Source organism: Engraulis encrasicolus, chromosome 6, assembly GCF_034702125.1.
Source record: "Engraulis encrasicolus isolate BLACKSEA-1 chromosome 6, IST_EnEncr_1.0, whole genome shotgun sequence".
Taxonomy (NCBI): domain Eukaryota; kingdom Metazoa; phylum Chordata; class Actinopteri; order Clupeiformes; family Engraulidae; genus Engraulis; species Engraulis encrasicolus.
This window is the reverse complement of record NC_085862.1, coordinates 30,884,769-30,908,049: the sequence shown is the minus strand read 5'-3', so window position 1 is coordinate 30,908,049 and position 23,281 is coordinate 30,884,769. Positions and strand designations below refer to the sequence as shown.

The 23,281-nt window shown below is 44.2% G+C and overlaps 1 protein-coding gene across 2 annotated transcripts; it reads left to right on the top strand.

Annotated features, from left to right (window-relative positions):
• Nucleotides 1–21: 21 nt before the first annotated feature.
• Nucleotides 22–23,270, top strand: orc1 (origin recognition complex, subunit 1). 2 transcript variants are annotated; one of them, XM_063201242.1, is made up of 19 exons: nucleotides 22–205; nucleotides 494–609; nucleotides 744–871; nucleotides 2,143–2,315; nucleotides 3,422–3,884; nucleotides 4,478–4,709; nucleotides 5,161–5,268; nucleotides 6,738–6,800; nucleotides 7,441–7,542; nucleotides 7,778–8,021; nucleotides 8,322–8,440; nucleotides 8,531–8,632; nucleotides 9,645–9,816; nucleotides 10,354–10,461; nucleotides 10,867–11,016; nucleotides 19,365–19,484; nucleotides 20,871–21,040; nucleotides 21,252–21,339; nucleotides 22,410–23,270. In XM_063201242.1, the coding sequence occupies exons 2-19, from the start codon at nucleotides 503–505 to the stop codon at nucleotides 22,602–22,604; spliced, it is 2,844 nt and encodes a 947-aa protein (XP_063057312.1). In that variant the 5' UTR covers nucleotides 22–205; nucleotides 494–502; the 3' UTR covers nucleotides 22,605–23,270. The 2 variants fall into 2 exon arrangements, with proteins under 2 accessions (XP_063057312.1, XP_063057313.1); XM_063201243.1 differs by lacking the exon at nucleotides 5,161–5,268.
• The last annotated feature ends 11 nt before the right edge of the window (nucleotides 23,271–23,281 follow it).

The following is a 23,281-nucleotide window of genomic DNA, read 5'->3' as shown; positions in this document are numbered from 1 at the left end:
TGTCCAATCACAAGAGAGTTTGATGAAACTTCCCGCGAAACTCCGACGAGGTGGCAATCTGAGTTAAATGACACCGTAGAAGTCTCTTCTCGATAGCAAACAAAGCAACTTTCTGTGAGGACAAGAAAGAGTATAATCGATTTTAACCGAAAGCAGTTGTTGGTGTTTTAACAGTGCTGGGCGGTCTAACACGTCCATTTTATTCGTAAGTATTCTCCGATTAACTTGCCATTTAAAACCAACCAGCTAGGATAAGCAGACACACGCTGCTGTTTTAGTATGAACTGCTTGCTACTACAGCCTAAAAGTCTTACATGACTGAAGCCGATTGCTTTTCATGAGGAGTTTTTTTCTTTGTAAGGGCGTATGGTCCTCAAGTGTGTGAGTGAATTAAGACATGTCAGCTCAAATGGAATTTGCTATCAAGCAAATATGGCCACGTCGGAGGTCAGAGCTGTGTCACCATCACGGTTGTTCTTTTCCCCCTTTGCAGACTCGCAACATGAGTACTAATTCAAGATATTTCACACGACTGCGGGTGAAGAGGAGTTACAGATGGAGAGGTGCTCCAACAAGCATCGATAGGAAGCTGAAGAGACAGTTCCACGAGTATGTTTCTATGAATGTCTTCTATTTTATTCCTGGCAATGATATTGGATCAATTTGCCTGAAGGAAACATGTGTAAACTCTCATATAACCGTACTTGCTAAGTAAGAATGTTAATCAGCACTTCTCCTCGCAGATCCATGATGATTCAAGTGGAAGGCAGACCTGTCGACATGGTTGTTAGGTTGGGCCAGTACATTCTCATTGAAGGTGACGATGATGACAACCCATATGTGGCTCGGCTTTTGAAGTTCTACTGTGATGGTAAGCTGTGCTATCATTATGTGATGGGCAGTGTTGGGTAAGTTACTTTATAAATGTAATCCGTTACAGTTACAAGTTACCTTGATTAAAATGTAATTGTACTGTAACTTTTTGGATTACTTTTACAAAGTAACGTAACTGATTACTTTTGGATTACTTTTGGATTACTTAAGGTTTAAATGAGCATTGACCCATGTTAAACATTTTATTTGTGAGAACGGACACTTTTTTAACCAAATGTTAAAATGTTGATAGAGTGTCAAGGGTCTTACGGATAGGCACACAGATACGGCAGTAACGCAGGAGATTATGTTTTTCTTTTTAGATGCGCCCCAGCATCTCTATAAGAGGGTATGTCAATGTACGAGCACTTGCAGTGCACTCCTCTCTCCTGGCGCTGCACTTGTCTCGCAATGCAATCAGCTGCGTGCTCCGGGGCCAAATAGTCAACACTGCCACCTTGTGGACACAGGAGGGAACAATTTGAAGAATGCGTTTCAGACGGACGGACAGACATACCCTCTTATAGAGATGCTGGGACGCATCTAAAAATAACAAACAAGTACAAATGCATGTCAACATGCAAACGGCAATAATTATGACGTTTTTAGAGATTAACCGTCAATGTGATGGCGAGAGGACGCATACACGCGAACGTGACCAATGATAAAAACGTCACTCTCGCCAGCACGCAACACTTTGCCAAACACGGAAGTGCTGCGAGACCGGTAAGACATGAAACTTTCAAATGCTCAAGAAACATTGCTAAGTGCTCTTAAAACACTGAAAACCCACTCGTTTTAACTCATAAGGATAAACAATGGAATTAGGCAAAACAAAATAAAGAAACAACAGATGTTGACAAAACTTGGATTTCGTGTGGTTTGATTGAAAATGTATGCGCGTTTGGATGCAATGTAGCCTATGCGAGTGTAATGTATGAACAGTCTACTCCGGGTTTAAATGGTTGTCAGCTAAGCATGTGTGTTAATAATTAATTAAATAAAAAGGGCCAAAGACTCAACCTCGCACAAATTGTAATCCTGTTAAGTAATCCCCATTCTCATTGAATGTAACTGTAATCTGATTGCATCGTTTTTTTCTTGTACTGTAACGGATTACAGTTACTTTTATTTTGTATCCTTTTACCGTAACGCCGTTACATGTAATCCGTTACTCCCCAACCCTGGTGATGGGTTTCAAATGTACAGTCTCACCTTTGTAGTGATTTCCCAGGTGACAAGTCAGTTAATGTCATGTCTCTCTTTCAGAAAATGGTAAGGAAAAGAAGGCTCAAGTGCAGTGGTATGTACGCTACTGCGAGGTACCTCAGAACAAGAGGAAACTGCTCGGCAGGCAGCCCTATCCTCAGGAGATCTTCTACTATGACGACTCTTCCTGTGACCGCGAGGTGGACGCAGAGACCATCCTAGGCACTGTGGAGGTGAGTTGTGGGCAGTGTCACTTGCTGCATGTGTGCAGCTTGCTTTGGCTAAAGATATTGGAATTATGGTTGTGTGTGAAGTGTTATTGTATAATAATAACTTAAGACACAAGGACGAGGAGTCTTGGATATAAAGCTCAGCTGATTACTGTTTACTGGGCAACTGGTAACTAACCACCACCGATAGACACATTACAGAATATAGTGCAACTGCGCGGCCAACATTCTATATATTACTCCGCGTAGGGTAATAGTGCAGTTAGATCACATATCACAACAGTGTGCAGCTACGCTTTACCTGCAGTGTCTCTTCTCAGTGATGATGGTAAATTTTGCTTGTTCAATAGACGCTTTTGCACACCTCTGTAGTTGGGCAGGTGCGTAGGATGTTATCCCAGCCGGGTTGTCAATGAAGTGAAAAGAAATCCCGCACACTGTCCGTTCCACCAACAAACTTTAATACAACGTTTCGGTCATCCGACCTTCTTCAGGTAAAGGATGCTTTACCTGAAGAAGGTCGGATGACCGAAACGTTGCATTAAAGTTTGTTGGTGGAATGGACAGTGTGCGGGATTTCTTTTCACTTCAGGTAAATTTTGCTTGGAAATTATCTCAGTGCCCCTGAACATGGGTATGGTATGGGCGTCAGACTTGCAGCCCAAAGGTTGCCGGTTCGAATCCCGACCCACCAGGTTGATGGGGGGAGTAATCAACCAGTGCTCTCCCCCACCCTCCTCCATGACTGAAGTACCCTGAGAATGGTACCGTCCCGCCGCACTGCTCCCTAGGGGCGCCATTGAGTGCTGCCCCCTTGCACGGGTGAGGCATAAAGGCAATTTCGTAGTGTGCAGTGTTCACTTATGTGCTGCGTCACAATGACAATGGGAGTTAGAGTTCCCCAATGGGCTTCCACTTTAAAACAATCTACTACAATACATTACTACTTCCAATATGCTGAAAATGATGACTATACTATGCGTGTCCTGATCTGGTTTTTACTTCGTGCCATTATTGCAGAGTTTGTCAAACCCTAAGAGCAATTCGAAGTCGCAATGGAAAATATACTGTCTGTTCTCTCTAACTCACTGATGTGTTCTCGTTACTAGGTGATCCATCTTCCGAGAGACCAACCGTTCCCTGAGAACTCCAAGCAAGGGGTGCTGTTTGTGAAACTGTCATGGAACACCAAGGCCTTCAAACCAATTCAACCAGACTCCCTGGATTCCTCTGAGAACGTCATGACTCCGCCAAAGCAGATCCTTCAGTCCCCTCCACGAGAGAGCCCCATGCTGACTCCAACGCTTCCAGCGCAACCGCCGGTGACGCCCCCCTCTCGAGGCACCACCCCGCGGCCGCTACCCACGCCCGACCCCCTGGTGATGAAGAGGGCCGACGCCGCCAGCTACACACCGTACTCTCGTGGCTGCATGAGCACGGGCAGGAGGAACGGCCGCGAGGCCGAGTCCGTCCACTCCGCCTCCAAGCTCTCGGCCTCCAAGCTGATGAGCGGCAAGAGGCGTGGGCGCATCGCGTCGGAGCCAGGCATCCGCAAGAAGCTGCAGCTCAGCAGTGAGTTGCCATTTTATGCCGTTATTCTAAGAGTTCTTTCCATTATCCCAACTCCCCCCGTCCTCCACCTGTGCTTGTGGCCTTGCGCTTTACTCTCCCTCTGTGGAGCAAACGGTACAGCTCTCCTGCCGTCAGCCCAGGCACAACAACTTTTTGGGGGAATTTTCCCCCTTCAACTACCCGATTGCAAATGAGAAAGTAGCCTTTGAATCACACTTTTGCTAGGTATTGAAATAAACTTCACAAGGCCACAAGCACAAGGGAGATCTGGAGTCAGGATAATCGAAAACATCTGGTATCGCCACCTTCAGAGGTTCTGAAGGATGTGGGTGACACAACTTTTCACAGCCCTTCAGGTTGACTTCGTAAATAACTGAAAATATTTTCCCAAGAATTAAACAAAATGGTGTGTATCTATGAGACTTAAAGAAATGAACATGTTCCAAATGTAACAACATTTATTATCTAACAAATTCTAAACTTTTGGTAGTGTCTGTCTGTGGTCTGGGCAACCTGATTGCAAGATCATTGACTTACAGCTGTGTGTGTTGGGGTGTGCACTTTTTCCTCATTAAGTCTGTTCCCCTTATAAGGTCCCGGTAAGAAGATGACCAGGGAGGACGTGCTGGGTGAGCTCCTGGATGACGACCTGGCCCAGACGCTCTCCACCTCCCCGCCGCGCTCCGTGAAGCTCACCATCCGCCTCACGCCCCTGGGGGTCAAACAGAACGTCCCCAAAGACGAGGAGGACGACTTCTGCCTCCAGCCGCGCCAGAGCCCCGATAAACCAGAGTCCTCCGCTCTGGACAACGAGGACCTCACAAGGTGGGCTGTCTTGATCATGTGGCGTACTCTACTCCAGTGTTTCCCAACCAGGGGTACGTGTACCACTAGGGGTACGCAAGCACACCTCAGGGGATACGCGAAAAATTAATAATGACAATTGAATAGAGTATAGTCATACTGGGATAAAGGAATATATAGAGAGCATGAGATGGGGGGTACTCATGGTACAACAAAAACGCTTAGGGGGTACGTGAGTGAAAAAAGGTTGGGAAACACTGCTCTACTCAAATGATTGGGAGTTTTTAGAATCTTGATCCTGTGCAAGGAAATCAGCTGTGGTGATGTCCATGTGTGGAACATTTTTTTTCTCCATAATGCCAGTGGGGGACAAACCAAAAAGTCACCCTACAGGCTCTAACGCTTTCCCATTGCAGGAGGGGGGAGGGGGGAGGTTCATACTACTGTACAGATGTTTTGCCTTCATTTCCAGTGTAGAGGTACGTGCTCTTGAGGAGTTTCTGGACGAGGGAGTGACTTCCGCACTTCCGACGCCAAAGCGCAGGAGATCTACTCCCAGGAGAGGGAGTCTGAGGCGGCAGTGAGTGGCAGCCCTCTTTGGCGCTCTGGGATGAGGCACCTCACACTGTATTGGCGAATGGGGTTTCACATCAGAACTATGCTAACCTACTCTAATATTTTTAAAGTTGTCATAGAGGTTCCTCGCTCTTTTAATTTCAGAGAGGGAGGTCCGCACACTTCAAATCCTTTTAGGAAACTACAGTCAGCCATTGTCCTGCACCTTTTCCTGGGATGTGCACAATCTTCACCTTCAACTCCTCGCTCTGTTAAAGCGATGGTTCGGAGTAGAATCACCCTAATGCCATTTGAGCCGTGACACCCATCCACCTTTACACCCGAAGTGTTTTCTGCCGCAGGCTTACATCAACAGAGTTGCCGTGTTATTCGATGTTTATTCCGGTTAGCTTGACTCAAGCGCATATGGATACTGGGCACCGTCTCCAAACTTTCCCCACAAAAATAACATGTCATGACACCAAACTTCTGCAGTAGCACAAATATGGTCTGTACTCACGAAACGAAGCATTTGGAAGTTTGGAAATAGTCCAGGAGTTTATTATTATCAACACAAGCCGAATAGCTTCTCTGCTGCTAAAGCTGCGCCAACGTTACTTCCGTCATCTAAGACAAGCATGTAAGAGTCCTCAACGAAGCTCATAATATCCACAATGAAAAGTGAATTCAGCATCAGATAGTAGGTAAGATTTGAAATATCTTTTAAGTATTTCCTTGAAAATATAAGCCTTAATCACAATTCAGTGAAAACTTTTTTAACACTCTCGTCTGGAAGTTTGTTGAAGACTTTTACGGGCTTGTCTCATATGACGGAAGTAACGTTGGCACAGCTTTAGCAGCAGAGAAGCTATTCAGCTTGTGTTGATAATACTAAACTCCTGGACTATTTCCAAACTTCCAAATGCTTCGTTTCGTGAGTACAGACCATATTTGTGCTACTGCAGAAGTTTGGTGTAATGACATGTTATTTTTGTGGGGAAAGTTTGGAGACGGTGCCCAGTATCCATATGCGCTTGAGTCAAGCTAACCGGAATAAACATCGAATAACACGGCAACTCTGTTGATGTAAGTCTGCGGCAGAAAACACTTCGGGTGTAAAGGTGGATGGGTGTCACGGTTCAAATGGCATTAGGGTGATTCTACTCCGAACCATCGCTTTAAGACATCTGGTGCATATTCTGCACTGTATGACTTCAGCACTACAAGTCAGTAGCAGAGAAGGTGGAATTGGTGTGGAACTGGTGTGATTCACTCGAGGGTTGTTTTTATTTGTTTTAGTTCCACTGGTGTGCACAGTCGTGGGATATGTTCTATATATTCTACTATTCCACTCCCTCTGCCCCTGTCCATCACTTGAGACATCCTATCAGTCAACTCTACTTAAGTCTTCGGGGAACAGGCCATTATTGAGAGGAACAGCAAATAAATGCTGGGTCCAAATGAATGACATTGTGTTGTTCTCATTTTCCTCAGGGCAAGGACCCCTTCACAGAGGAAAAGCTCTTCTGATATCGTGAGGTCATCGTTGTCTGTGCTGTGAGTCATTTTTCCCCCCTTTTTTGGTTCTCTCACCCCCTCTCCTTAAAATGATCTCTGTTTGGTCCCAGTGAAAGCAGAGTATATATCAATGCATAATTCTTCCGCTGAGCCTCTGGGTTCGGGGCATTATAGTTCAGTGGGCTGAGGTGTCATCTCATACATAAGTGGACCAGAGTTCAATTCTGCCCCGTGATCATATCCCGATCCTTCCCCATCTCTCTCTTTCATTACTTTCCTGTCTCCTCTTAAATGGTCCTATCCAAAAAAGGCACAATAGGCTCAAAAATATATGTATTTTTAAAAGTCTTGAGGTTTAATATTGAACGCTAGGGGAAGCAACATGGTAGAAGGATATTGATATGTACCCATGCAGTTCTGCCCTACAAAGGCAAAGTGCAGTAACTACACGTTTTGTCAAAATTGAGTTTAGACGGAAAATGGTGTTCATTACACCTCCTTTATCTTGTGACAAAGCCTTATGGTCCATGTGTGTCCCATTCTAGAGATATATTGCCATGTCAACTTTGCAGTATCTACAATATCCAACCCAATACAAAGGCTTTGAAGGCATTTTTCTCAGTTTTAATGTTGTCATAGCTATGTCCTGACCTCACTGCTTCTTGTCCTCATCTCTCAGGGCGGAGGAGGAGCATGAGGATTCTCCAGCCCAGACGGCAGCTACTCCGCGCTCCAGGAGGAAGTGTGCCCAGCTGGTGTCCTCTCGAATCAAACAACAACTGTAAGCATCCTTTAGACTGGTGTTAAGTTGCGCACAGGGGATCATCTTTTAACCATAAAGTGGTTAACATAATGTTTAAGAGGTATCTGTACTGATGTAGTCATTACAATTGTCTGACTTCCAGAGTGTTTGTGGTAGTGCACCTAATTGTAAATGTGTTCTGTGATCCTTCATGGAAGACTTTTCTTCTGTCATACCATTTGTGGAGTGCTGAATTTTGATTCTTACTTTCTAGTGGAATGTCTGAGGGGAAAGGCTCGGACGATGATGACGAAGATGGGGATGACTGTGCCTTCATTCCGTCCAAAATCGACCTGCAGAGCAGCAGTGACGAGGAGGAGGTGGAGACTAAAGTGGAGAGTGAAGACGAGCTTGTGGTGTCGCGTAAAACCCGACGGGTGAGTGGGGCTCGCACCCCGCAGCCTGCGGAGAAAACACGGGCCTTGACCAGAACACCACGCAAGACCCCCAGCAAGAAGGTAAGGCATAGAACCAGAGCACAGAGGCTTCTGATCCTATGAAAGAAACCAAATTAAGACCCTTTGTCATAAATCATAATTTTGATACCCCATTTTTTCTTGATCTTGGCCCTATGAAAAATCCCACAGATTTTTGGGGTTGTTGGTCATAAATGGGAATATTAATAGTCCCATGTATACGTTGGTCCTGTGTAATTGCTCCAGCTTTTCTCTGGACTGAACCTCTGACATCTTGGCCTTTTTATTTGTCAACTTGAGGTGCATGGTGTGTAAAGTCCCCCTTTCTTTCCCCCCATCCAGCAGACGGCTCCCTCTACTCCTCGGACTCCAAAGACTCCTCGTCACGCCACGCCCGCCATCCCTAGCCGACAGCAGCCTGCCCGGACTCCAGCCAACGTCCTGGAAGAAGCCCGAGCAAGGTGCTGGATGGCTCCTAAAAATACTGATATATCATGTTCTGTAAATCTATTTTGTTCGATACTAAAACGTATTTTTTTCTCCTCTTGTAGTTTGCACGTATCTGCAGTCCCAGAATCTCTGCCTTGTCGGGAGCAGGAGTTTCAGGACATCTATAACTTTGTGGAGAGCAAGGTCATCGATGGCACTGGAGGGTAAGACTGCTTCAGTGGTTTACTTCAGTAGTTGGCATTACCAACATTGCCTGAGGTTTATGGTGTATTATTTGTATGTGGTATTGATGTGCTTGTGCTACATGCGCTCATACTACACCACCACCAAGTCTTATCTGCCTTCGCAACTGAATCCTCTTTTCTGATTGGCTGATGGTGTTGCAACTAATTCCCTATACCTGTCAGGTGTCAAACGCGTGACTAAGTTAGGCGAACTGCCGTTACTAATTCTAAACTGCAGGTTGCTATGGCCAAAAGCCAGTCGTTAGTTCTATCGCATTTGTTTATCAAGTCAAGAGTCAGTCGTTAATTCTATCACATTTGGTTGTCAAGCCAAGAGCCAGTCATCAGTTCTATCGCATTTGGTTGTCAAGTCTGTCGTCCTAAAAGTTCTAGCCTACTATGCATCCGATAGTGGCATACGATATTAGCCTACGTGCACTCTAAATTATTCTGCAGTTGGCATAATTCATAGGTTTATAAATGTATAGATTCATAAATTTACAGATAGCAATAGATGACAAAAATACCCTGTACCGAAATTCTAAGCACCTGCCTCGCCATCAATTGTTTCCAAACGAGTCACCTCGTCATCTGCTCCACTCCCATGGTTTTTAAAATGTAGGCTATTTCCCGAAGCCTTTCCTTTTGTTATTGATCCGAAAACATCCCTTTTTTTAATTAGGCTACAGGAAGGAAGGAACACGTGTGTAAGGGGAAATGGGAGAGTTATTAAAAATGACCCTAGTGTGGGGAATCTGACTGCTTCAGTGGTTTACTTCAGTAGTTGGCATTACCAACATTGCCTGAGGTTTATGGTGTATTATTTGTATGTGGTATTGGTGTGCTTGTGCTACATGTGCTCATACTACACCACCACCAAGTCATAACCAGCAACGTACTGCATGTAAGGTTTGTGGTAAGTTCCATAATGTGTATGTGGTATCTGTGTGCTTGTACATTATGGTGGTATATGTGTGCTTGTGTGTGGCAGGTGCATGTATATCTCCGGCGTGCCCGGCACAGGGAAGACGGCCACAGTGCACGAGGTGATCCGCTCTCTGCAGCAGGCAGCGGATCTGGATGAGATCCCCCAGTTCCGCTTCATCGAGATCAACGGCATGAAGATGACAGACCCGCACCAGGCCTATGTGCAGATATTGCAGGTTTGTGTACTGAGAAGGTTCGACTTGGCCCTACCGTGGCTCTGGCGGTAGGGCACTAGGCTTCTGTGCCGGCGACCCGAGTTCGATTCCGGCCCGGGTCATTTGCCGGTCTTTCCCTGTCTCACTCTCCCCAATCTTTTCCTTTCTCGCTCAACTTTCCGGTCTTAAATAAATTCAAAGAAAGACAAAAAAAAAATAGCTGGGAAAAAAAGATGTTTGGACTTGTAAGCCAAGTCCTGGACATGCATAAATGTAATGATGTCAATGTCTTCGATGGTTGGTAAAACCCATAATAAACCCATTTTGAAACAAAAAGATTAATCAGTAATGCTGCCACCAGTCCATAAAGTAAGTGTGTTGCTGAATTATAATGCTTAATACTCTACATCTCTTGCCAGTATAGTGGATACGTCTTGAAAGGCTAGACGTGAACAAAGTACTTCGGAATGTTTTTTTTACACCACCACAGCATGCCCTTTTGAAACTCTGTATGGGATGTGATATTAAAAGCTAATGATTTGTATTGCGCGTCGACAGAAACTGACCAATCAGAAAGTCACACCAGACCATGCAGCCAGTCTTCTGGAGAAGCGCTTCAGTAGTCCCGCCCCAAAGAAAGAGACCACTGTCTTACTGGTCGATGAGGTAAGTTATACAAAACGAATGCGAAGTATCATGTTGATAGTAGTGAAAATACTCCATTGGTGCTCACTGTGCAGTTTAAATATATTACTGATGAGGACAATATTGTGGATACAAAACAATTTGACCGTACAGCAGCACACTTTTTTTGTTGCCTGTTGCTTTGTTATACCTGTCTGTGTCTCATGTGCCAGCGTCTGTACTGCAAACAAAATTGCCCCAGCCATGGGGACAATAAAGTACTACTACTACTACTACTACTACTACTACTACTACTACTACTACTGAAAAGCTTGTCAAACAATCATCTCGATATGCACTTTAAAGATGTATTTCATGAGAATTATGTGGTATTGTGGTATCCACAACTGAAATGTCTTCTTTTTTTACATTTGCCCATCTCTTCAGCTGGATTTGCTATGGACCAGGAAGCAGAATGTGCTGTACAACCTGTTTGATTGGCCAACACGTCGCCATGCGCGGCTGGTGGTGCTGACCATTGCCAACACCATGGATCTACCAGAGAGGATCATGATCAACCGCGTAGCAAGCCGACTGGTACGACCCTCTCTTGACTACTGCAGTTAACTAACTACTCTACAGTACTACACTGTAACTAAACCGTGTAGCCAGCTGACTGGTATGACCCTCTCTGGACTACCGTAGCTAGCTAGCTAACTACACTACAGTACTATACTGCTCAGCCAGCTGACTGGTAGGAGCATCTCTACTCCTGAAACTAACAAACTACAGTACATTAACTAAACTGCCTTAGTAACCAGCTGACTGTTAGGAGCCTCTCTGGACAGGGTCTCCGCGGATCCTTAAAAAGTCTTATAAAGTCTTACTTTTAATATTTGTTTTTTAAGGGCTTATAAAGCATTATATTTCGCCATTTTTTGGAAGTGTGGTATTATATTTACGTGGGAGGTCTTATATTTCATCTGGGTAGCTTGAGTGTAAGAAAAAAGGTCTATTTTTTGACGCTATAAACCTTATTTAACCGGCATACGTCTCTTATCAAGATGCGTAAAAGTAGAGGAAATAGATCTGTGTTGGTGGCGCAGCGCAGCCCGCTGGCCACACAGCGGGGGGCAGCCGCAGACCTGTGGGCGCAGCGTCTAGCCTACTTGCATGTTCTAGTAGAAACAGTCGAAAAAGTGGTCGAAAAAATATGAACGTGAATCGAGATGGGTAGATAGATGCACGTTCAGTGCAATGTGGCTTGAGGACAAGTAATAAAACGGTTAGCTGCTATCCAAAGCAACGTCGGAATATGAAGCTTGATGTTAACTGTGTCAGGAGGACGCATAGCCTAATCAGTCGTTGAGTGTAAGTTTTAAATGTCTATCGTAAGCATGTTAGCCATGCCCTCGTGTTTGGGTAGAAGCGTTTGCTAAATGTAAAGGGTTCATTTCATAAAGTCCATTATGACCGTATTCGAAAATAATTGTTCCTTCATACAATAGCCTACACTTTCAAAATCGCCTCTAGATACGTGACAGGCTATTGTGCCTATATGCCTCTGTCAAATGCAAAATTATTTCGTTAACATGATGGCAGCATGAGGAAGTGAGCGCAAGGCAATACGAAATCGGATGAGTAACAGAATATGTGCGACGCCAATGATCTGGCGAGGTGCGTAATGTCCAAATCGGTAACCAGATGGGCAACGGTAAACGCGCTAAATGCTTGCTATGGACATGCTGGAAATCGCTTCCAAGTTGTGCGCTGTTTCTTGCGCCCATCTAGAGAACAACAAACTACAGACAGGCTAAGCTCAAAGTAGAACGCTTGCTTCTGCTACCCGTCTCTGATAAAGCGAGCTGGAGAGGAACGGCACTCAGAGTAATCATACATTTAACCCTTTTGACACCAGGTGTCCTCTCTCCTAATAGCAAAGTGCATTCAACTATTTATCCATCAGAAATGATGAATTGTTGAGCCATTTTTAATGTGTACATTTAAAGGCATTTGATGAACATTCATCGGATTTTTCCATAGGCCGTCAAAACATGCGTGGGACCCTCAATTAAATGCCAATTGTCAGTTAACTGACCATATGCATGCATGGTGTCTGTAGGCCTACAGATCAGTTACACCTTGCTACTGCTTACACTGTGTTTACCCTAGGCTACACTATAAAAGCACAGTAGTCATATAATATTGTTTATTATATATAATTATGTACTAGGCCTACATTTCATTATAGCAATGCAAACTAATAACATTAGCAATATTGCAATGCCTCACCCCGAGCGGTGGTCTTATATTTTATCATCAGAGGTCTTATATTTGTCTTAAAAAGTCTTATATTTGGTGATCCAAAATGTGCAGAAAACCTGCTGGACTTCTTTAACTAAAGACTTAGTGTTATTTATGATCAGTGTAGTTTCATTCTAATAATCATTAACATTATGAATTAATATGTGTGTGTGTTTTGAGTATGCTCAGTAAATCCAATTGGTTTGGCTGTAGTTGAGTTATTTTAATAGGTCGTAGAAACATGCATTTTTACTTTTAATGACACAAAAGCTGTGTTTTCAACTCTGAAGTGAATCAACCACATGGTGGCACCATCATAATAGCAAGTTAACGTTTTTGTTAATGTCTCAAGCAGTTTTTTTTCTGAATTGGTCCTCACAGACCACCATCTGTAAAATCTATGTTTCAAAATTCAGACATGAAGTTGACTTTTTACGGGACTTCCGGCCGAGACGCTGACAAGATGGCAGCATGAGGAACCAGCCCCCGGATAAATAACTGAAATTTGCACCCTTAATATGAGAATTGTAACTGAGAGATACGTCATTGCATGAAAAGGACGATTATGTCAAACAAACAAAAAAAAGATAAGGAGAAATCTGGTCTACGTCCAGCAACATTACAAAATCGGACTAACAACTCTCGAAATAGCATGGCTGGAGCTGAGGCTAACCAACAGGAGGACACCACTAGCATGATTCTGCAAGAATTGCGAGATTTTCGCCGGGACAATAAAACGCAACTAGACGACATAAAGGAAGAAATAACCAAGACGAACACCAGACTAGATGAGGCAGAAGAAAGAATCAGTAAAACCGAGGACAGAATTCAAAATATGGAGGACATAGTCGCAGAAGTGATAAAACTCCAAGAGAATTTGGAAGCTAAGATAACAGATCAAGAGAGCCGTTCCAGACGAGAGAATATCCGCTTTTACGGGATACCAGAGGGAGCCGAGGATGACTCCCCGTCTATGATTGAGTTTGTCGAAAAATTGCTTGGTGACAATCTAGGCATTACGGACACCACAAACTTCCGTATCGAGAGGGCACACCGGTCGCTTGGAACTAAACCCCCACCTACTGCTCAGCCGAGATCCATTGTGGTGAAGTTTGCCAGTCAGAATCAAATATACTACTCTGCGCGATGTATGGCAAGAGAAGGGGCTGGACTGGCAAGGATCTAAAGTGAATGCCGACAACGACTACCCGCCACGCATAATCCAAAAGAGGAAAGAATATGCCGAGGCCAGGAGAATCTTGAAAGACAGAGGTATCAAATTCAACACGGTGTTCCCGTCCAGGCTCCATGTCAAGTATACAGATGGACCCGTGACTTACGAGACCGTCGAGGAGGCGACGCGTGACATGCACGAGAGGGGCTTCCCAGTCGAGGTTATCAAACCACCCGAGACGCTGATGGGGCGACTACGGCAGCTGTCCTGGCAGAAGAAAAGACGTGCGACCGACAGAACCTCTACATACAGAGCGAAACTACAAGTGTTCAGGAGGGGATCCCCTCCCGCAAACGCAGATGAGTAACAAGATTATTTATTCATCATGCTGAACCGGTGAGTTATGTTTGATTAATAGACAATGATGCTGATAAACATGCAAGGACGCTTAATTAAGGGACTGCTTATTGACTGTTGAATTTAAAAATGATTATCCGGGTCAACCTTGGACACTGGACTCTTCTTGCTCAACCATTCGCGAGGGCCCTCCTTCTCTGTATGGAGAGGGGGGCTTACCCTTCGAGCCACCTATTATCATCTGGTGGAGGGTCAGGAGCTATTATTTTTGTATTGATCTTTTTTCAAATGTTTATTTTTTTGTTTGTTTACAGTCGTTCTTAACTGTAAAGGGGAAGTCTTACAATTTTACAGAAGAAATGCTAGTGGATATAACTTAAATGCAGAGTATTCGAATAGCCTCTTACAATGTTAATGGTATGCATAGTCCTATTAAGAGGGGGAAAATTTTGTCACAATTGAAGAAAGATAGAGTACAGATAGCGTTCCTTCAAGAAACTCATCTGAATGCTTCAGAACATGCTAAGTTAAACAAAATGGGATTTAAACAGGTGTACTCCTCATCCCACGTCTCAGGACGTAGAAGGGGGGTGGCAATATTATTGGCAGGGGGGCAGAATTATGAGCATTTATCAAGGATTTCAGATACAGAGGGCAGGTTTGTCATGATAATAGGAAAACTGGAGGGAACACTTATTACTCTTCTAAATGTATACTCCCCCCCAGGCAGCAATTGGGAATTTTATAGGAAAATATTTGATTTAATGGCTACAAAATCACAGGGACCGGTTTTCTGCGGAGGAGATCTCAATGTGCATTTAATTCCTAAATTAGATGTATCACGGGGCAATTCAGACTCAACTCTTATAAGTAAGAAAATAAATGCATTAATGAAGGAAATGGGGATAGTGGATGTTTGGAGAGAGCTTTTCCCCACCAGGCGTGACTACTCATACTACTCCACACCACATGCAGTCTACACCAGAATTGATTATTTTCTTACTTTTAGTAGGGACTTACACATGATAGAACAATGTAGCATTGGCTCTATGACTCTGTCTGACCATAGCCCTATATATTTGACTTTAAACCTCAACGGAGAACGAAGAGAAACACTGTGGAGACTAAATTCATCCATTTTGAACAATGTGGGCATAAAAGAAAGTCTAAAGACGGAGATTAACACCTATTTAGAAATCAATGATAATGGGGAAGTTACGCCAAATATTCTCTGGGATACGCTGAAGGCAGTCATGAGAGGCAAAATTATCTCTATTACATCACATATGAAAAAACTCAGAACACAAAAGTTACAAGACTTGGAAAGTGAACTAAAACAGTTATTAAGAGTCCATAGTCATACTTCAGACGCTCAGACTAAACAAGAAATTGATAAACTAAGAAAACAGATACAAGATATAAGTACATTAGACATACAAAACAAGTTGACATTTCTTAAACAGCGATACTATGAGGTAGGGGGGAAGGCCGCAAAACTTTTAGCATATAAACTAAGGAAGCAGCAGGCAGATAATTCTATACACAAGATAAGACATCCAGAGTTAGGAACAATAGATCACGGATTGAAGAACATTCAAAAACATTTTGAAAATTATTATAGGACTCTCTTAGCCTCGCGAGCCATCCTACGTACTTCCGCCAAAGGATTGGCTCCACTACTGTAGTCTGGCCGTGCTTCTCTGTGGAGTGCTTGCAGCAGTAGAATTTTGATTGCAACGCCCCCCCAGAAAACAGCCAATAATCGAATACGCCCCCCACGTGGGGACGAAAGGGAGAGAACGCTCGTGACAATGACGTACACATCTGCGCCAGAGCCATTGGTCTGCGCTATGTTGTTGTTGAGTAACTGCCAGCGATTGGGTGAGAGGTGTCCAATAATTTCAAACTATAACTGAGTGCAAACTTCCTGCTTTCTACAATCGCTTCAGAGCAAACAAATGCCAGACCATAAATACGAAATGAAATGGTAGTATTATGGGATGGTCAGGACCAGGCTAGGACTCTCTACTCTCAACCGCAAATTGATAATGCTCCAGAAACGGACTCATTTCTTGCTTCATTGCACCTACCCTCAGTATCAGAGGAAGAAAACAAAACTTTAATATCAGAAATGAAGAACTGAATTCTGCTATTTCCAGATTGAAGGCTGGTAAAACACCAGGCACAGATGGATTCACTGCTGAATGGTATAAAGCGCTACGCGAGCAACTAGCCCCAATATTATTGAGAACTTATAATTGGATCCTACAAGAAAAGAAAATACCACCCTCCTGGAGAGAAGCGATAATTTCCCTGATTCCTAAGGAGGGAAAAGATAAACTTGAATGTGGCAGTTATCGCCCCATTAGTATCCTTAATGTAGATTATAAATTGTTCACTTCAATATTGACACATAGGATAGACAAGATTTTACCCAGACTTATCCATACAGACCAGACAGGTTTTATCAAACAGAGACAGACACACGACAACTTGAGACGCACATTACATATTGTTAGCCATATTACTCAACAGAATACAGAAGCAGTACTCGTAAGTTTGGACGCAGAGAAAGCGTTCGATTCCGTGCGTTTATCCTTCCTATATAGGGTGCTAGCAAGATTTGGTTTTCACAAATCCATCATAGCAATATTCCAAGCCCTTAATGATTGTCCCACTGCAAGAATTAAAGTAAATGGCGCTCTATCTAGATCTATTACTCTGGAACGAGGGACAAGACAAGGATGCCCTGCCTCCCCCCTCCTCTTTGCCCTGTTTATTGAACCACTGAGCCAGTGGATTAGGCAAAATGGTAATATTAAAGGGATAAGAATGAATGCTGACGAACATAAGCTTGCGCTATTCGCAGACGACGTCTTAATTTATCTAACGCAACCCACATTAACATTCCCCAAATTGATGGATACATTACACAGATATGGGACATTTTCAGGATATAAACTGAATGTGCAGAAAACTCAAGTCCTCTCATGCAACTACACCCCACCCGACCATATATCAAGGAAGTATAACCTGAGATGGGACGCGGATTACATAAAATATTTGGGAGTTAATATCCCTAAGGACATTAGAAAATTGGTTGATTTAAATTACACCCCTTTAAACATCAATATTAGAGCGGACTTGCAAAGATGGACACTTATCCCTTTCCTAAGTTTACATTCTAAAGTTGAATCTATCAGAATGAACATACTCCCGAGATTATTGTACCTTTTTCAAGCACTTCCAGTAGAGGTGCCTACCCATCAGTTTATTGAATGGGATAAACTTATCTCAAGGTTCCTGTGGCAAGGCAAAAAACCTAGGACTAGATATAAAACATTGCAGTTAAATAAGGGAAAAGGAGGCCTAAACCTTCCCTGCTTGCGTGACTACTACTACGCAGCCCAGTTGAGACCCTTGGTGTGCTGGTCCAGCTCCAATTATGTTGCTAGGTGGAAGGATATTGAAAATGATATATCTGGTGAAATTCCCCTTGCGGCTATTATTGCAGATAGTGAATTACAAAAGAATGTGCTAAATCTAAACAACCCCTGGATAAATGCAGGCCTGAAGGTTTGGCAGAGGATAATAAAATCCTGTGATATGGAAAAGCCACTCAGAAAGCTGAAATGGTGCGCATTTGACACAGACTTTCCTCCAGCAAAATTGGACGCCAGATTCCAAATGTGGAATGAAAAGGGGTTAACAACATATACCACCTTTGCAGTGAGAGGGAATTTTAAAAGCTTTGAGGCAATGCAGAATGACCATGGTCTGCAACGGCAAGACTTTTATAGATACCTCCAAGTCAGACACCACTACAATCAAAATATAGCAATAACTCAAGAGGCGGTAGGAAAGGAGGTGTTAGAAGTGTTTGAGAAAGCGTCTATCTTACAAATTTGTTTCAAAGTTGTTTCTAGGGTGTATAGTGCCCTCCGCAGAGCCAAGTTAGATGATTCACTTTATATTAAAGAAAAATGGGAAAAGGAAAGTGGGATTCAACTTACAGCTGAGAACTGGGAAAGTCTTTGTTTCCTGCAATGGCAGACCACATGTTCTAATTCTTGGCGAGAATTTAGTTGGAAAAATCTGTCAAGATTCTTTATTACTCCCTTGCAACAGCGTAAACAAAGGCCTGGTATTAGATGCTGGAGAGCTTGTGGCCTCATTGAGGCCAACCATTACCATGTCTTTTGGGAATGTCCTGTCTTGGCAACATACTGGCAAGAAATACACACACACCTGGAAGCTGTTTTTCAGGTCAATATCCCGTTCCGGTTCGACACAATGTTTTTAGGAAGTATGGACCTGGAGGACTGGAATCACAATGATAAAAGACTACTACTAATGCTTTTAACTGCAAGTAAAAAGGCTATTACTAGGAGATGGTTGAAACCAGATCCTCCTCAATTAAATGATTGGCTAGACGTTATCCACGACATATATGTGATGGAAAAAATGACATACTCATTAAGAATCCAAATTGAAAAATTCTCTGGAATTTGGATCAAGTGGACTGGATATATTTCACACATAAGAGAGGACTTTTGTTAGCTAAATTATTTTACCCTCTGTCTTTTCTTTTTGATTTTTTATTTCAATATACTAAAATTGTATATACAAAGTAACGATTGAAATGCTATGTAAAATGTAAGCTCCCCATGTTCATGTTCTTTTAATTTTCTCTTTTTTATTTTACATTATGTGTAAAAACTGTATAAAACTTTAGGCCTTCAGTGGAAGACTGATATGTGTAATGCAACTAACATATTTTTGTGCCTAAATAAAAAAAAACAATGACAAAAAAAAAAGAAGTTGACTTTTTACATTTCAAGTGTCCAAATCTTTAAATATGTTCAATCCATCTCTCCTCTGTTTTGTGTGCGTCTGCTTGAGTGTGCGTGCATGCTTGCATGCTCTGTAGTCCGTGCCAGTGCCTTATCTTCAATGTTTCTCCGGCCACACGGCTTCCAAAACTGATTTTAAGGGTTTTTCTACCTTGCTGATAAATCAAGAACCCAGATTTTCATGCGAGATTACTCATAATCCACATGCTGCCGTGGGTGTTTTTGACGTAGTTGTTTTTTTGTTTTTCTTTTATCAGGGCCTGACTCGAATGTCGTTCCAGCCGTATACCTTCAAGCAGCTGCAACAGATCATTGCGTCCAGGTTGAACCGCGTGCGGGCGTTTGAAGAAGATGCCCTTCAACTGGTGTCCAGGAAGGCAAGAACCTTTTTTAAAAAATATATATATATGTATTTTTAGGGCTTTTTGCCTTTATTTCTGACAGGACAGTGAGGCATTGTGACACAGCACTCCAAAGCACACAAGTGAACACTGCACACAATTAAATGGCATTCATGCCTCACCCGTGCAAGGGGGCAGCCTTCAATGGTGCCCCAAGGGAGCAGTGCAGCGGGACAGTACCACACTCGGGGTACCTCAGTCATAGAGGAGGATGGGGGAGAGCACTGGTTAATTACTCCCCCCACTGACCTGGCGGGTCGGGATTCGAACCAGCAACCTTTGGGATACAAGTCTGACACCCTAACCGCTTACCCATGACTGCCCTACTTACCCATGCGAGAGATGGGGATGGATCGGCAAATGACCCGAGCCGGAATTGAACTTGGGTCACTGGCGTAATAACCCAGTTGGGCCACGACAGGGCCAGACAAGCACCTCTCAACGTTCTGTTGCGTTTGGTGGAAGACAAAAAAAGAAAAGCAGTCTTATTTTTGAAGCGTAATAGATGCAAAATGTTACTATACATGCCAAAGAAGTGTGAAGAAATAATGATGCCACCATATCCTAACCAGAATTTACTGTAAGTATAGCATTGCAGAGCTCTTCAGAATCGATGTGCTAACTGACTTGCATCAGACACTGCTGGTGTTGTCATCTACCACTGGCAGAACTTGGGTTGCATTGTTCAGATTGGGTCAAAGTGCTGAGCACTCTCTCATGGATGTCAAGAATCATAATTCGTTATTATGACATTTAGAAATGCAATTTGGTTTAGTGTTGGCTGCTTTTTGGCCTTTATTATGAAAGCCCTTTGGGAAACTCCAACTCCCATTGTCATTATGACACAGCACTCCACAGCACACAAGTGAACACTGCACACTGCACACAACGAAATTGCATTTATGCCTCACCCGTCCCGTGCAAGGGGGCAGCCCTCAGTGGCGCCCCATGGGGAGCAGTGCGGTGGGACGCTACCATGCTCAGGGTACCTCAGTCATGGAGGAGGATGGGGGAGAGCACTGGTTGATTACTCCCCCCACCAACCTGGCGGGTCGGGAGTCGAACCGGTAACCTCTGGGATGCAAGTCTGACGCCCTAACCGCTCACCCATGACTGCCCTTTTGACAGGACAGTATGAGAGGAGACAGTAAATAATTCTGAGAGAGAGATGGGGTAGGGCTGGGGAAATGACCCCGGTCGGACTCAGACCGGGTTCCCCGTGGGCATGTACTGTAAGCCCAAATGTGGGGGGCTTAACGAGCTGCGCCACAGCTTCCCCAAACACACGATGCCTTTTTACTCCAGTGTTACTGTGCCAGGGCTTGGCAGTAATTCTTGTTTGTTGTTGTGTTTGCCTCTCAGGTGGCCGCGTTGTCAGGAGATGCCAGGCGCTGTTTGGACATCTGCCGCCGCGCCACAGAGATTTGCGAGTTCTCTGCCAATCCAAAGAGCGGCACGGGATTGGTTGGGATGAGTCACGTGATGCAAGCGCTGGATGAAATGTTCTCGTCTGTCTACATAACTGCCATCAGGTGGGAGATTTGTTTCAATTTATCTTTGTAATGCCAGGTTGGAAACATTTGTATTCTCAAATGTTAGTATTATTTGTAAGTTAGCTGAAAGTAAAGAAATATTCAAGTTATAATGTCAAACATGCAAGTTATAATATCAAATGTGCAAACATATCGAACAACGTTTTTCTATGTGTGCGTGTCCGTGCCCGTCCATCTTCCTGTCGTGCAGGTGTGCGTCTGTTCAGGAGCAGCTCTTCCTCAGGGCTGTCATAGCGGAGTTCCGACGCCTCGGCCTGGAAGAAGCAACTTTCCAACAGGTACGACATCATACACAGCAGTACAGACAACTCTACTTTGGACTTCCAAATGATGGGGTCGCAAGAACTCAAAAACTAAAATCCATTCATTCGATTCAAATCAGTCCTGATTTGCTAAGGAGATACTACATGGGATGCAGCTGAGACAATGTGTTGGATTAGAGCTTCTCAAGTCAGGTTAGCCACAACCACTGAACCTCTATGAAGTATATTGCATTGGATTTCCGTTCTTATCCTCAGTGATTATCATGAATTGGGCACCCTTCTCATAACTTCTGCTGTTTAGATCTAGCCCCTTCGATAGATAATGGGTTATTACTAACCCAACTCCTCTTCCCATAACTTTTTGAAAGCCCATTGGGAAACTCCAACTCCCATTGTCATTGTGACACAGCACTCCACAGCACACAAGTGAACACTGCACACTGCACACAACGAAATTGCATTTATGCCTCACCCGTGCAAGGGGGCAGCCCTCAGTGGCGCCCCATGGGGAGCAGTGCGGTGGGACGCTACCATGCTCAGGGTACCTCAGTCATGGAGGAGGATGGGTGAGAGCACTGGTTGATTACTCCCCCCACCAACCTGGCGGGTCGGGAGTCAAACCGGCAACCTCTGGAATGCAAGTCTGACGCCCTAACCGCTCACCCATGACTGCCCATTTTTCACCACTGCTAATGAAATGGTGTGATCCCATATCCAAGACCAACTTGCTCAGCCATTCATGCCAGCTACAACCATCACAGTAGATCCCTTCATGTGCTCTGGGAATTATGGTAAATACCAAACGCAGACATGCGAAGCACACATGAACGCCCCCCTTTGTGGTATATTCCACTGGACAACTCGTAGAAAATGTTTATATACCAGTTGCCAACACTGGATAATATCTACTGCCCAGAGCACATGAAGGGATGTACTGTAATGGTTGTGGCATGAATGGCTGATCAAGTTGGTCTTGGATATGATGGATGTAGAATAGACACAGTTATCTGTCTATGGATCACCTTCTATCTCAATCTAGGTTAAGAGGTTCACCTGAGTCGTTTTTGTCTCCACCCACCCTGCAGGTGTACGTGCAGCACCAGGCCCTGTGCCGCATCGAGGGCCTGGGCCCCATCACCGTGCCCGAGTCCATGGCGGTGTGCCAGCGGCTGGGGGCCTGCCGCCTGCTGCTGGTGGAGTCCAGTCGCCTGGACATCCTGCTGCGCGTCCGCCTTAATGTCAGCCAGGACGACGTGCTCTACGCCCTCAAGGCCGACTGAGAAAACGGCCCGAGTGACTGACGACCGACCAGCCAACTGACCAAAAGGTCAGACTGACTGATCAACCAACTGACCAAACTCGTTAAGTCAAAACTTTTCTCCGCTAATGCTCCAAGAACATTCCATTGTGCTCTACGCCCTCAAGGCAGACTGAGAAAACGGGCCAGAGTGACTGACCAACCAGCCAACTGAACAAAAGGTCAGACTGACTGATCAACCACCTGACCAAACTTGAGGAGTCAAAGCTCTTCTCCACTAATGCTCCAAAAACATTCCATTGGGCTCTTTTTTTAAGCCTAAGACTATGTCCCTCTCTCAAAGCCCAGTGTTCTAGTCTTGCTAGGACGTGAAACGCCCACCGATTGGATACTCTTTGGTGAACTCTGCAGGGTATCCGATCACCAGGCGTTTCACGTCCTAGCAAGGCTGGAACTCTTGACATGGAGATGGTTTCACTGTCTTGGTGGGGACCTGACCTCCAACAAACAAGACGCTGCTTTTGCAGCCTGTGAGCTAGAACTTGCACATCTTCTCTCCAGCTTTATCTGCTCTCATGTTATCTGCCACTTGGACTGAGCACTTGAGACCTAGCATCTTTTTGTATTGCTGGAAAGCCGAGGACACTCTCTCTCTCTCTCTGAAAGACTTGATCAGGTGAAGGAGAAGAAAATCCCCCC